We start from the raw sequence: 15,354 nt of genomic DNA, 5'->3' as shown, positions 1-15,354 counted from the left end.
GCCCCCTCAAGGTCCTATCTCAAAGTGTCTTTGCAGCTAACCGAAGTAAGTCCCCTTTGAACTCCTTGATCCTCTCAGTCAGGAGTCATGTCTTACTACCAGAGTATCACTATCAGGATCTACAAATTAAGAAATTTTAAGTAGAGAAGAAAGGGACAAAGAAAAAGGTCAAAAAGAATAAGAAGTCTGTTATATAACTTGTCTAAAACAGGGGTTATTAGTATATAATCCTGCGGGTAAGATCGTCAGTGCGGCAACAAACCAGAACCAGAAACCTAAAACCAAAACCTGAATACCATAAATTTAGGAACCAGCGAAAGTTTGAGTTCACCAGCAAGGGAGTCTCACCCATGTGGATCCCCAATGGACAAAAAGTTTCGATTTAGGCAGGAGGTGAATTGGGTACGGGGCACCTCAGGATTGGACAGGGCTGTTGATTGGGGCTTGCAGGATAGGAATGGGGAATATGGAATCCTTTGATTGGGTATTCTTTGATTAGGCATGCCTATCGTTTGGCTAGTAACAGGAAAGGATCCTCTTCAGGTTGGCTATCTCTTGTAAGCCAGACCTAACAGACAGGACTCTCAAAGACAGGACTAGGGCTGCAATACGAACAGGGTCAGAGGCAAGATAGAGGAACTGAAGACAAAATAAGAGTTGCTTTAGCTTTCTCTGCTGAGCACAGTTCACATGGGTCCATGATCTTGCATGATCTTGGATGGGGAAAAAAATAACAACTCTATCTTGATATAATTAGTTTCCTTTGTAATCCTATGTATTTTATTCATCTAAAAACGTTATTATGAGAAGGGATTTATAGGCTTCACTGAACTGCCAAAGGGGTCCAGGACACACCCCAAAAAGTTTAGTACTCCTGTTTGAAGATGACTACAGCATTAATTTATTTATTCAGTGGCATCCCCCATCTCCCACACACATTTTTTTTTTGCAGGACAATGGGGGTTAAATGACTTGCCTGAGGTCACATAGCTGGTGAGTGTCAAGTGTCTGAGTGCAGATTTGAACTCAGGTCTTACTGAATCCAGGGCCAGTGCTTTATCCACTGCACCTCTGAGCTGCCCCCGCCCACCCGCATTCTAAAGCACATTATGGGAAGGCAATCTGTAAACTAGAATTCAAGGAAAGAATGACAGGCGAAAAACCCAATGGCTTATTGGCCTCAGAAAGAGTAGTACTATTTTGGAGAATAGAATATTATTAAAGTGTCTACTGAAGTCTGACATTGCCTCATATGGGTGTGGAGGTGACCCTGGGTTCTCAAAGGTGGTGACCCATAGCCCAACAAGGAATGAAAAGGATTATCTAAGGATTATTTTAGCAAAGTTCAGAGAGGCTCATGATCAGAAGTTTGGCTCCCTGGTGATGATTTCATACGGCAATTCATAAAGGTGTTGAGGGAGGACCCGTATGGGAAGCAGTGATAGTAAAATCCAGGGTGGCTTCATCAAGTATGGCCATACCAGATTAACTGCCTTTCCTTTTCAGACAGAATTAATGGGCCGGTAGCTTAAGGAGATGCCATGGAATACACCTAGGTTTCGGGAAAGCGTTTAAGAAAGTTTTTCCTATTATCCTTCTTTAAAATATGGGAAAGTGGAGGCAGCTAGGTGGCCTAGTGGATAAAACACCAGCCCTGGATTCAGAAGTACCTGAGTTCAAATCCAGCCTCAGACACTTGACACTTACTAGCTGTGTGACCCTGGGCAAATGACTTAACCCTCATTGACCTGCCCTCCCCCCAAAAAAATGATGAAGGGAAGGGACAGCTAGGTGGCACCGGGATTCAGGAGGACCTGAGTTCAAATTCGGCCTCAAACACTTGATACTTCCTTACTAGCTGTGTGACCCTGGGCAAGTCACTTAACCCTCATTGCCCTGGGTGGGGGGGGGGGACACAAAACAAAACAAAACAAAAACAAAAAATGATGAAGGGGATAGATAGCTTCAAAAATAATAGCATTTATCTAAGCATTTTAAATTTTGTAAAGCACTTTACAAATGTTATCTCATTTCAACCCCACAATAATCTTGGGAGTAGATGCTATTATTTCCCCCATTTCACACATCAAGAAACTGAGGCACAGAAAGGTTTAGTGACTTACACAAGATCACACAACTATTAAGTATATGAGGCAGAATTTAAACTCAGAACTTTCTGTTTTCTATTCCCACACTCTATCCACTATACCACCTAGATGCCTCAATGGAAAACTGAGAAAACATATGAATTGTTGTAGAGTGAAGTAATCAGAAATAGGAAAATAATTTATACTATAGCAACTTTGAAAAAAATCCAAAATGCTGATTAATACAAAGATGAGTCAATATTCCAGAGGACCAATGATAATGTATCTCTCCTGACAAGTAATGAACTCAGGGTGCAGAATGCAACATTTTTGGACATAGCCATCGTAAGAATGTTTTGCTTGAGTGTGCAAGGCTTTTTTTCTTTTTTTCCAACAGGGGTGAATAGGATGAGATGAGAGAAAGAAAGCACAATTTTGTTAGTTGAAAAGGGTATTTTTTTTAAAAAGGGCAAATATGTCTGATAGATGTCATGTATGATAGAAGAGTGATCAGAATTCACCAAACATTTGTCCGATAAACATTTATGAGGTATATATGTATATGTGTATATGAGGTGTATATATATATATGTGTGTGTGTATATGTATATGAGATATATATATGTGTATATATATATGTGTGTGTGTATATATATATATATATATATATATATATAACACTTATATAATCTAGCTAGAGGCTAGATTAGAGGCAATGGATAGACATTGAAGAGCAGCAGCAAAAATACTATATTGAAAGACTTCCTAACAATTGTGAAATGGACTTCTTCTAGAGGTAGTGGTTCCCCCATCACTGAAATCGAACAAGTAAGGACTACTGTAGAAGGTGTTGCTATTTTAGGTACAGTAAAAGTCCAAGTCTGGGATTCTATAAAAGTATAAATCTTTTTAAGTATTACAGTACATATTGATGGAGCATGCCCCTTTCTCACCTACATGTGAGATGTGATGTTTGGAAGTTCACAGAGCAAAAATCTTACACCACTGAAGCTAATTATATGAGGGAATTATTTGTCTAAGTGAATATCACTACAAACTCATCATGATTTAAAATCATTATTAAAATGACATCTTACTAAGAGTTAATCATGGGCAGCTAAGTGACGAAGTGGATAAAGTACCAGCCCTGGATTCAGGAGCACCTGAGTTCAAATCCAGCCCTAGCCACTTGACACTTACTAGCTGTGTGACCTTGGGCAAGTCACTTAACCTTCATTGCCCCACCCCCCCAATTAATCATGTTGGTATTTTCAATTCATGTAGTTTAGTTTGGAATTCTGTTTTGTTTTTTCATAAAAAATAATTGGACTGGTTTTTTTGAGTGCCATAGAAGCGTGTTATCTTATTGTTTCAAGGAACTGGTAGTCTCAAAATAATATACATCTTAAAATTGGCAGTACAGTGTTGTTTACAATTTCTATAAATCCAATTTATTTATTTATAATTTCCAGATTACATCAACTGAATTTATTTTCATTCCTTTTATTCATTGACTCATCAACTAGAAAGGATGTTAGAGGTCGCCTTCACCTTCTCTCCCCCCATTTCACAGATGAAGAAACTGAGGATCAGAGAGGTTGAGTGATCCCTGAGTCTTCTCTTCTCCAGGCTAAACATTCCCAGTTTCTTCTTCTGAGCCTCATAAAGCATGTTGTCCTGTGCACGTGCAGCAGCAGCTTATCAATGCCCTTCTTAAACCCTGTTTACCCAGAACTGAACACAGCACTTGAGACGTGCCTAACCAGGGCAGAGTACAGAGGGATTAGCACTTTCTTAATACCAGAAAATATGCCTCTTAATACATTCCAAAATCGAATTGGGGGGAAGGGGGTTGGGCTCCCACATGATGCTGATGAATCACATTGAGTTTGTGGTTCACTAAAACCCTAAGATCCTTTTCAGCCAATCTGCAGCCTCCTCAATCCCATAGTTCTAAATATGATTTTCTTAAACTCATGCAGGACTTTAAATTTATACTTATGGAATTTCATCTTATTAGATTCAGCCCCAAATTAGAGCCTGTCAAGAGCTTTTTGTATTTTAATTCTGTAATCCCATGAGTTCTCTCTCCCTCCCAGCTCCAAATCGTATGCAAACTTGAGCACACCATCTATCTCTATCCAAATCAGTGTAAAAATGTCTAAGTCCCTGGGGCACTCCACAGAAGACTTCCTGCCGCTTAATTTCTAAATGACTACTTCGGATGTATAGTCTTTCAACCAGTTCTGAATCCACCTCATTGTAGAATCATCTAATCCAGAGGTGTGAAACACACCACAGACCACATTATACTCCAAGAGAGGCTGAGCCAAATTAAAATGTAACTGGGAATGGGGCAGCTAGATGGCGCAGTGGATAGAGCACCAGCCCTGGAGTCAGGAGTACCTGAGTTCAAATCCGGCCTCAGACACTTAACACTTACTAGCTGTGTGACCCTGGACAAGTCACTTAACCCCAACTGCCTCACTAAAAAAAAAATGTAACTGGGAAATATTGAAAAAATAAATAAAAGTACAATGAAACAATGTATATCCCATAAGGATCCTCACGTATGATTCAATGGGCACCCATTTCTTTTTAATTTTTTTTTGGAGGGCAGGGCAATGAGGGTTAAGTGACTTGCCCAGGGTCACACAGCTAGTAAGTGTAAAGTGTCTGAGGCTGGATTTGAACTCAGGTCCTCCTTATTCCAGGGCTGGTGCTCTATCCAATGTGCCACCTAGCTGTCCCCCAACCATTTCTTTTTGAGCTTGACACTACTGTCAAGAGAGACATGTCTTGTTTACATCCCTCCATCTTTTCCACAATTATTGCAGGAGATATTTGATAGAATATTTTGCAAAATATTCTGCAAAAATATTTTGCAAAAAATCTAGGTAAACGCTATGCACAGCATTCCCCTCATCTGCTCTTCACTAGTCCTTCTATCACCCTCCTGTTTTCCAGTTTTTCAACATATCACTGATAGTAGCTCAGCAATCAGTCCCTTCAGTACCAGAGGACATAATTCATCTGCACAAAGTTACTTGGATTCATCTAGGGTCATGAAGTACTCTCCAACTATCTCTTTACTTATGAGGACATCAATTTCTTATTAGCCATTTTTGTTTTGTCTTGGAAAGTTCTTTTTCTTGGCAGAGAAAACAGAAGCAAGGTAAGAATTGAGCACCTCTGCATTCTCTCCGTTAGCAGCTATCATTGGCCCATCCACCCCAAGCATCAATTCTATCCCTGCTTTGAGCCTTCTCTTTCCCCCCATACAGCCCTTCCCGATAACCTCAGCTCATTTTGAGCTTTAATACTGCCAATGATAGTCTTATAGGACTGTGCCTCAATAATTTGGCTTTGGGGAGTTCCCTGTGCCTCTTCAGCCAGCACCCACTTTTATTCCTCTCTAGAATTATTCCTTTATGTCTTTTGAATTTCATTCTTAAGCATTTCTCATCCTTTGTAGAATTTTAATCTTTGGCATCCTTCCTCTGAAATCTTTGAAATCTTCACAAATTCAAGGTTCATATTAGACTCGAGTGGATGCCCACCTTTTCTCTGCCCTATCACAAAATCCTGGGAGGGAGTAGTTACTTCCCCCCAAAGTTCCCATAATTTCTTCCTCAAGAACCAGTTCCTCCTTGTTAATGATAACCAGATCCAATACAGACTTTCCCCTTACTGGTTCCTCCACCTTTTAAAAGATGAAATTATCACTAAGGCAGGTCAAGTGGCTGCTGGATGCTTAGCTCTTGGAAAAGCAGATGGACAAATAATCAACGTTACACAACCCTACTTTATTATGCCTCTGCCAGGCTTGTAATCGATTTCCTGAAATCCTTTTCTATTTCCTCATTTCTTATCAGGTGTTCTGTAGTTTGCTGATGACAAAATTGCTTTTGTTTCCAAATGTTCTCCACCATGCTGCTTCACTCTGGTTCCTGGATTTCCTCACAAACACCTTTTTAATATGTAGTGGTTCCTCCCCTCCTCTTTTACCTAGCCTGTTCTTTTAAAGTATTCCCATCCAGAGTCATATTCTGGTCATGAGTTTCATCCAACCAAATCTCAATGCTAACTATAAAATCAAACTTGCTTTCTTGTATTTGGACCTCTCCAAGGGTTACTAATTGGCAATTGCTCATAGACTCTTTCTGCATGACAATTAACTGTCCTAGTCTCTTCAGGAATGAAGTTTTTGCTAGTTACTTTTCAGAGATTCACAAAGACTCCACCAAAGATGGCAGTTTGAAAAGCATACAGCAGCTATGTGACTCAGACCCCAAGAACAAAGCTACGGTTTTTTCCATCTTCCAGACTAATTGAAACCTGCAGCAAAATAAGCAGGGTAGGATTTCCAGACCAAAGTGGAGCCTGAGATTCTGCCATGCTGAATATGTAGAGCTTCCCAGTTGGCTAAAAGTTCCAGTCTATTGGAACCCCAACTGGGATAAGCCCACAGGCCTGTTGCTCAAACCCAAGAACTTGCAGAGTTCACATCAAAAGGGTAGAAATCAGACTTGGTGGATTAAACCACTTTGAGAGCACTGAAAACTTGCATATCCCCCAAAAACAGCAGCAGGACCAGCCCTGGTATTTCCTATAAAAGTATGCTGATGTCAGCTGCAATATAAGTCAAAGTCAGGAAGTAGATTAGGAATGAACCAAAAATAACAATATAAAAAATCCCACCATGAAAAAGCTATTATGATGGTAGGGACACTTAAGACACAAACCCAGAAGTAAAGAATCACTCTAAAACATCTACAAGAAAAACCCCATTAAAAAAAGAGCTTGGGCACAAGTTCTGTTTGAATTCCTGGAAGAGATAAAGCAAAAGTTTTTTTTAAGGTTAGAAATATATTTATAAATGAAATGAAAGTTATGGAATAAAGAATTGGAAGAGAATTAACAGTTTGGCACAAGAGGTATCAAATCTTTCCCAAGCAACAAACTCTGAAAATTAGAAGCCAATTATTTCATGAGATAACAAAAAATATTAAAATGAAGTTAAGAGGCTGCAAAAATAGAAGAAAACAAAATAACTGTCCTGAAAAATAGATCAGAGAAAAAAATTAAGAACTATTATACAACCTAAAAGCTGTAACAAAAAAGACATCATATTTTAAGAAATCATAAAAGAAACAGAAGATAAAATGGAAATAGAAAGAACACACTAGCTACTTCCTGAAAGAAAACCCAAAATGAAAACTCCTAGAACATGATAGCCAAAATCCAGTTTCTAGGCCAAGGAAAAAAATATTGTAGCAGCCAGAGAGAAAGAGTTCAAATACTAAGGAGTCACAGTCATAATCACAGAAAAATTAGCAGCCATCACTATAAAGGAAGAGAGAACTTAGAATAAGATGTTCCAGAGGACAATGGCTAGAGGCTTACAACCAAGAATAACATATCAAGCAAAACTGAATATAATCCTTCAGGGGCAAAAAATGGATCTTTAATGAAACTGAGGACTTTCAAGCATTCCTGATGAAAAGACCAGAGCTTCATAGAAACTTTGAAGTTCAAACACAAGAGTCGAGAAACATGAAAAGGTAAATATGAGAGAACAATTATAAGGGAATAAATGAGAATAAACTGTTTACATTTTACATGGAGAGAAGATACTTGTCCCCTCAAAACGCCGTCATCATTAGGAGTCATAAAAAAATCTAATTAGACAGAGGATGTGAAAGTAGTTGTTATATCTTAATGACCTTAAAAGAAAAACAGAAAGAGAAGGGAGGAGGAGCTGTGGGAGAGGAAGTGAAAGAAGGAAAAAAAGTTGGGAGAAATTATCTAACATAATTTGGGCTCACAAAGAAGTCTACACAAACAGAGTAAGGGGTGGGAAAAGCAGATGATTCCTGAACCTCATTCTCATCTGAACTGGTGAAAGGAAGGAAGAATACATTTCTCCAATCAGGGAAACAGGAGGGGAGACAGGAAAGCAAGGGGGGGGAAAAAGGATAGATTAAGTGAGGGATTAGTCCTTAGCAAAGCAATTTCTAACTAAAGATATGCCCCAAAAAGTAGCTTTTTTTTTTTTTTGGTGGTAAAGAATTGGAAACAGAGGAGATACCCATCAACTGGGGAATAGCTAAATAACTATGGCATATAAATGTGATGGAATATTATACTGTAAGAAATGATGGAAGAAAAAAAGGAAGAAATGATGGAAAGGATGGTTTCTAAGAAACTTGGAAGATTTGTATAAACTGATACAGAGTGAAGTGAGCAGAACCAAGAAAAGACAGCTTTTAAAGACTTATGAACAGGGTCAGCTAGGTGGCACAGTGGATAAAGCACTGGCCTGGATTCAGGAGGACCTGAGTTCAAATCCGGCCTCAGACACTTGACACTAGCTGTGTGATCCTGGGCAAGTCACTTAAACCCCATTGCCCTGCCCCCCAAAAAACAACAACAACAAAAATAAAATAAAAATAAAAACTTAGGAACTCTAATCATCATAATGACTAACCATGATTCCAGAGAACTCTTGGTGAAACATGCTATTCACACCCCTGACAGAAAGGTGATTGACTCAGGGTGCAGAATCAGATACGTCTTTTTTTGAACAGGACCAAAGCTGGATTTTTTTTTTTTTGCTTGACTATTGATGTTTGTGATAAAGGTTTTGTTTCTCTTTCTCAACTGGGGAAAGAGAATTGGGAAAAAAAACAGATTTTTGCCAACTGAAAAAAATGTAATTTAAAAGGAGACAGTTATCAGTCTACTAAGATTCTCTGGGTTTTTTTTTTTCTTAAAGGGGCAATAATAGTATCCAAAATATTTGTGAGTGGGCCCATTTAATCTGGGATTATATAAAAAATCAATTTTTTTTCAATTTTTGATTTAGCATGCATATACCAAATGCCTATTTGGGCTGGATTTCCTGGTGTTGTCACAGCAAGATATATATGTTATTTATAAAACAATTATTTAAGGATTTAAAATACTAAGATATATGTATTAGAATATGTCTAGGTATATCTAAATGTAATAGTGTAGAAAATTTACATTATATGTGTCACATATGTGTATGTGTATATTATGTCTATGCTTGATATATGTATAAAATATAATTATATATCACAAATAAAATTTTTAACAAATTTTTTAAAGATTGTAAAGACGTATCTCCCGATATTTCAATCTCTATTTCTATAGTGCTGAAAGATTTACCAAACACTTTACTTGCAACAATTATGTGTCATCCCAAGGTGTGTTATCCCAATTTTATAGATGCTGAAGGGCAAAGAAGTTAATGACTTACCGGGTTACTTAGCTAGTGGCAGAGCCAAAATTCAAACCCGGGGATCCGCTGACATGTTCATCTAATTCTCTCACTATGATAAAAATCATTTTGCAACAATTCCTATAATTCTTTGCTCCTTTTTTTTTCTTCTTCTTCCTAAACTTACTCTTAGCATCTTTCTACCCTTTCCCCTTTGGACTCTGAAGCAATATCACAGAAAACTAATCCTCACTTCCCTTCTTTCCACTCCCTTCCAGATAATAACAGCTCTGATAGAATCCCTTGGGTTTTGCAAAGCATTTAACATAAATTATTATCGCATTTGAACCTCCCAACAGCCACGTGGAGATAGATGCTATTATTCCCATTTAACAGATGGGAAAACTAAAACTGGGAGATTAAGAATTTTGTCCAGGCTTATAACTGAAGCAGGATCTGAAACCAAGTCTTCCTCATTGTAGGTCCAACACCGTCTCTCCACAATGCCTCTGCTCCCTTTCTCTTTGCCTCACCCAGTCTGCCTCCCCGCCCCCCCCAATTCAGCTTCACTTTCAACCTTTCTCCTTCTCCTCCACCTCCCTCGCCCCTCCCTCTCAGCCTCACTTTCAGTCTTTCTCTTTCTTCCTCCCTCCTCCCTTCTAGCCGGCGCAGGCGCTCTTCGCCTCGTGAGCACGCGCTCTGCGAGTCACATGATTGCCTCGCGGGTCCCGCCTCCCACGCCTCACGTGACTACGGTAGAGGAGAAAACGCCTGCCCAGAGCCTTCGGTCCGAGCTGCTCTGTCTCTCAGTCGGCCGTCTTTCTTTTCTTTTCTCTTGGGCTGCCCCCGTCCTCACCGGAATCTGCCCCGAATCTTCTCCCCTCCTGCCCCCTACTCTGCTCCCACCAGCCCCGGCTATGCCGCTCTGGGCTGCCCCCGCCTCAGGGCGCCCCCGGCGGGGATGCGTCCTCCGGAGCCCGGCCCCTCTGGGACTGGGGCTGCGGCTGCTGCTGCTGCTCGGTTCGTGCCTGTGCTGGCTGCGGGGCTCGGAGGCGGCAGGCTCCCGGAGGCCCAACGTGGTCCTGATTCTCACAGACGACCAGGATGACCTGCTCGGCGGCATGGTAACTGCCCCCGCTCGGACATCCCCTCCCGGGGCTCCCCGGACCTCTCCCCGAGCTCGGGAAGCCGCCCCGCCCCCTCCTCCCTAGGCCCGAGCGCCCCTTTGGTCCCCGGCCGAGCCCCGGGCGGCTCCTCGCCTCCGGGGTCCAGACCTAAATCCCCCCTTTGCCTCGGCGGCGGGGCCTGGGTTCACATCTTCCCAGGGTGGCAGGTGGTCAGGTGCCCTCCGGGAAAGGAGCCCGGGAGAAGCAGGTGCTGGTCGGGCGGCAGCTCTGTTCTTCGTGCTTTGGTTTCCTAAAAACTTATTTTCCAGCCTTTTTTCTCCAGGTAATCTGTGTTATCCCATCACGTCTGTGTCAGATGTTTAGAAATTAAGGAAGTGGGGGGGGGAGGGAGAAATTAAGAAAGTGTGGTCAGAATTAGTCGCACGGAGGACTTGTAGGATTTAGCAGAAATAATAACTAGTATTCATACAGCTAATAAATGTCTGAGGTGTGCTGAGCATGCCTCTTAATCTCCGCTTCAGTTTCCTCATCTGTAAAATGGGATTAATCACGGCACCCACCTCCTGGGATGGATGTGAGGATAAAATGAGGTAATATCTGTAAAGGGATCTATAAGGTAGGATTCACACTCGGGTATTCCTGACCCTAAATCCAGCACTCCATCCACTGCACTAGCTAGCAGCTGTCCTCTTCTCACACAGCAAAAACTGGGAGTTTAGGGGTGCAGGGCCCTGGCCAGGCATTCCCATTAATGTGATTGGATGCTTTATTTCCCAGAATACTTTTTTGCTGAATTATAGTAATAGTGTTTTAAACTTTTGAGGTCATCTATCCTGACATCTTTATTTAACAATTAAAAGAAATAAAATTGCTCAATACTTAGAGTATTGTTGTTTAGCATCATTCCACAATTTGAAGAGACCTGCCAAGCCTGTACTTAAGGTTGGAACCGAATTTCCTCTAAAAGGTAACCTAGAAGAGGTCCTTTGACCTTTGCTTAAAGACCTCTGGGAGGCCCCCCAAAGGCAGCCCATTCCACTTTGGGGTATCTCTAATTGTAAATTTGTGCTTCTACAAGTTGCACCTGCTGCTCCGGGTTCTACCCTCTGGGGCCAAGCAGAACAAGTCTAATCCCTTTCAAATACTTGATGACACCTATCACCTACCACTACCTAAATCCTTAAATTAATTCCAGTTCAGAGTCTCCTTTCAGTTTTCCTTTTATTTTCTATTAGATTTTAGGTCTATGAAAATATTCTAGTTCACCTATCCTCTCTTTTCATGCTAAAAATATTTTATACCATACTTAGTACTACTGCAGTTGTATTAGTCATCTATTCTATGACCCCTTGATTTTCTTGCCCTCAAGCAAGACCTGACCTTCCCCCCCCACCCCCGTGGGGCAGTGATGGTTAAGTGACTTGCCCAGGGTCTGAGGCTGAATTTGAACTGAGGTCCTCCTGAATCTAGGGCAGGTGCTTTATCCACTGCACCTCCTAGCTGCCCCAAGACCTGACCTTTAACTGGAAAACAACTTCTTTCATTCCCCACCCCCACCCCCAAACATGGCCAATTGGAACCTATTAGAATATGTTTGAGGAATACTTTTGGCTATCAATTCTTTAAATTCCACCAGCATTTGTTCTCTGATCCTTACTAAAATGCATATATTTTCTCAGTTATTAGGACCAAGTAAGATTGTAATACGTGAAAGAGCTTTATAAACTCTTATGGTTGTGAAAGGTATATGATATATAATCCATAATAGAATTTCACTATTATTGACTTCCTTTGCAGTCCTAAAAGGTAGATTTATTGCTTATTCCTTCCTACTTACCTGTTCTTTCACCATTTCCCTCCTTTATTTCCTCAATAAGTATTCTGGACAGGTTAGCCTCAGCAGTGCATTATACTTTGCCTATGGGGTGTTTTCCACCAATTATTAGTCACAACATTAGACAGTAAAGGGGAGGTACAATTAGATTCCCCAAGAAGTATAGAGATGAGGGAATGTATTCTATCAGATTATACTTTATAGCTGGAATTTTAAGTTGTTTTGTTTTTTCCATTTACAGTGTTGTCTGTATTGTTTTCCAGATTCTAGTCACTTTGCTTCATTTCATATCTTCCATGCTTTTCTGCTCTCTATTTAGCAATGGGATTACAGAGTATGAACACCCTACTCATATCCTAAGGATAATTCCAATGCTCTTTTTTTTTTTTTGCACCTTTGTTAAAGTTTTGTTAGATACAAGTTCAAATGATAGGTTCAGCAAGTTCACATTGTTTCTGTATAGTGTAGAAGGAAGGTAACTGGCTTAGTCCTGAGTTCAGAACCAGCCTGCAAAATGGTGGGAATAAGACAGAAGCACCAAAACTATTGGCATTGCAGGATTGGAACAGTCACTGCCAAAAAAGCTTGACTTTTTCACACTTTTTAGTAGCTCCACTTCACTTTTGGTGTGATCTGAACTATAACTAACCCTGCTTAAGTAGTATTTCTCCAGAATTCTGTGATTCTTATAGTTATTTAAGCATGTGATATTAAAACAAAATATAGGTACAAAGAGAACAGAGCATCAAGCCTCAAAGAAACAAGTATATAGAGCTCTTTTAAAATTTAATTGGTGGTGTTCATAGGAAATTATAATTACTAACTGCTTCTCTTACAGACTCCACTCAAGAAAACCAAGGCCCTTATTGCAGACATGGGGATGAGTTTCTCTAGCGCTGTAAGTTTTGAAGCTAATTTTATTTTTATTTTTAACTCAAAAGTTGGAAGGAAACCTTTTTATCATGCTGTGCTATCATTGGGAGAAAAGACTTTCTTAATTTATCTAGTCGTGGTTGTGGGAAAAACAGGACTGAATTTTGTCAATGACTTTAGGTTGAAAAAGTTTTCCTGAAAGGAGAAATTATACTTCCCTATATACATATGTACATGTGCATATTATATATATATATATATATATTCCATATATTTCCCTTATAGCACACGACCCAGAAATAAAGTGCAAATTAAAAGTTGACCTGACTGATTTGCTTGAAAATCTAAGTAAATTTGAGGTTGTTACAATGCAGTGTTTTTTCTTACTTGATCCACTCGTGCTGTTAAACTTCTCCCCCTCTCCTCCCCATCTGTCCTCTTCCCTCCCTCACAAACAAACAAAAAAAACCTCTACACGTTTCATTGCCTGTATTTGTCATTTCATCTGCTCTAACTGCGCTACATTCTTGGGCAGCTGATGTCTAAATCAGCTTCTTGGCTGTCTCAAATGATGGGATTTTCTATCCTTCCACTAGAAAACTATGGGACAACTTGGCAGAGTTTACAAGTAGTTTTCATTGCTTCCTGAATTCACGTGTATTAATCACAGCTTCTCACCTGCCTAGTAAATGAGTGGCCTATCTACTTCTGTATCAAATTAGTTAGCTTACCTTTTTGGTTTGGAAAAATGAAGTCTTTCACCTACTAGTTGTGATGCTTTTCTTGTTTCTTTGGATTTAAATTGGCCTTTTAGGTACTGAGCATTGTTTTTTGGGAATGGTCTCCTTGATCATATGATAAAAAAAATTATCTTCCTAATCTAAAACCTCAGTTTTCCAAGAGCTACACCTAGTGTTTAATTTTTGTCTAGAAGTAGAAATATGAAAAACCAGCTAACCTATATTCTATTCTGATTAATATGCGTATCTGCGGGAATGGAGAAACACTGATGTCTCTTAAGCGAGTATTTAGGAGGAAATTTTAAACAAAAGAAATCTTTGCCCATTTTATATAAGTATGGGACCATGAATCATAACTTCTCAAGAAAAAACATGGCAATCAATGCAAGTATGTGTACATTACTTATAGTTTGCCTATAAGTTTTTCATGTTCTATTATTTCAGATGAGTTATAAGTTCCTTGAGGGTAAGATGCTTTCTTTGTCTTAGTTTCCACTAGATCTTACATAGACCTACTGATAATGGTGATCTGATCTTTTTTTTTTTCCTTTTACTACAATATTTTACAGTTTTTTGTGGGCTGACAAAACTTAGTGAAAGAGCTGTCTCTGCCTTATTTTTCTGAACTTAGAAATTAGTGATTCAGGGGCAGCTAGGTGGCGCAGTGGATAGAGCACCGGCCCTGGAGTCAGGAGGACCTGAGTTCAAATCCGGCCTCAGACACTTAACACTTACTAGCTGTGTGACCCTGGGCAAGTCACTTAACCCCAATTGCCTCACTTAAAAAAAAATAAATAAATTAGTGATTCTGAGGTATCTTATCACTGTAAAACATTGATGTTTTAAAAATACTACATTAATCTTATGTCATTTTTTTCTATTAAAAAAAATGCAGTTTCTGAGCAAAATCTTTCTGCTGTGACTTATCTTTTCTGTTCTCTTTGTAGTATGTTCCAAGTCCCCTTTGCTGCCCCAGCAGAGCCAGCATTCTGACAGGGAAGTACCCACACAATCATCATGTTGTTAACAACACTCTGGAAGGAAACTGTAGCAGCACATTATGGCAGAAAATTCAAGAACCATATACCTTCCCAGCAATCCTCAGGTCCATGTGTGGTTATCAGACGTTTTTTGCTGGGAAGTACTTAAATGAGGTATGGAATATCTGTGTGTTGTCACAGGTTGTACTCTAATCTCCAGAGTTTGGGGTATCTAACCCTAAACAAGCACTACCTGCTTTCTGTAAAAACTGAAGGCCTAGGGGCAGCTAGGTGGCGCAGTGGATAGAGCACTGTCCCTGGAGTCAGGAGTACCTGAGTTCAAACCCAGCCTCAGACACTTAACACTTACTAGCTGTGTGACCCTGGGCAAGTCACTTAATCCCAATTGCCTCACCAAAAAAAAAATAATAATAAAAATTTAAAAACTGAAGGCCTAGTTCTTTCCT

General features: G+C 39.9%; 1 protein-coding gene across 1 annotated transcript in view; it reads left to right on the top strand.

The window, feature by feature from the left end:
• Positions 1-10,074: 10,074 nt before the first annotated feature.
• Positions 10,075-15,354, top strand: part of GNS (glucosamine (N-acetyl)-6-sulfatase) — a 31,033-nt gene continuing 25,753 nt past the window's right edge. Inside the window, 3 exon segments of the mRNA XM_043966556.1 lie at positions 10,075-10,457; positions 13,133-13,192; positions 14,855-15,061. Of these exon segments, the coding sequence (XP_043822491.1) occupies positions 10,251-10,457; positions 13,133-13,192; positions 14,855-15,061 (474 nt within the window). The 5' untranslated portion in view covers positions 10,075-10,250.

This window comes from Dromiciops gliroides, chromosome 5 (genome assembly GCF_019393635.1).
Source record: "Dromiciops gliroides isolate mDroGli1 chromosome 5, mDroGli1.pri, whole genome shotgun sequence".
NCBI classification, from domain to species: Eukaryota; Metazoa; Chordata; class Mammalia; order Microbiotheria; family Microbiotheriidae; genus Dromiciops; species Dromiciops gliroides.
The sequence above is the reverse complement of the archived record's forward strand: the minus strand, read 5'-3'. Positions and strand labels throughout refer to the sequence as shown.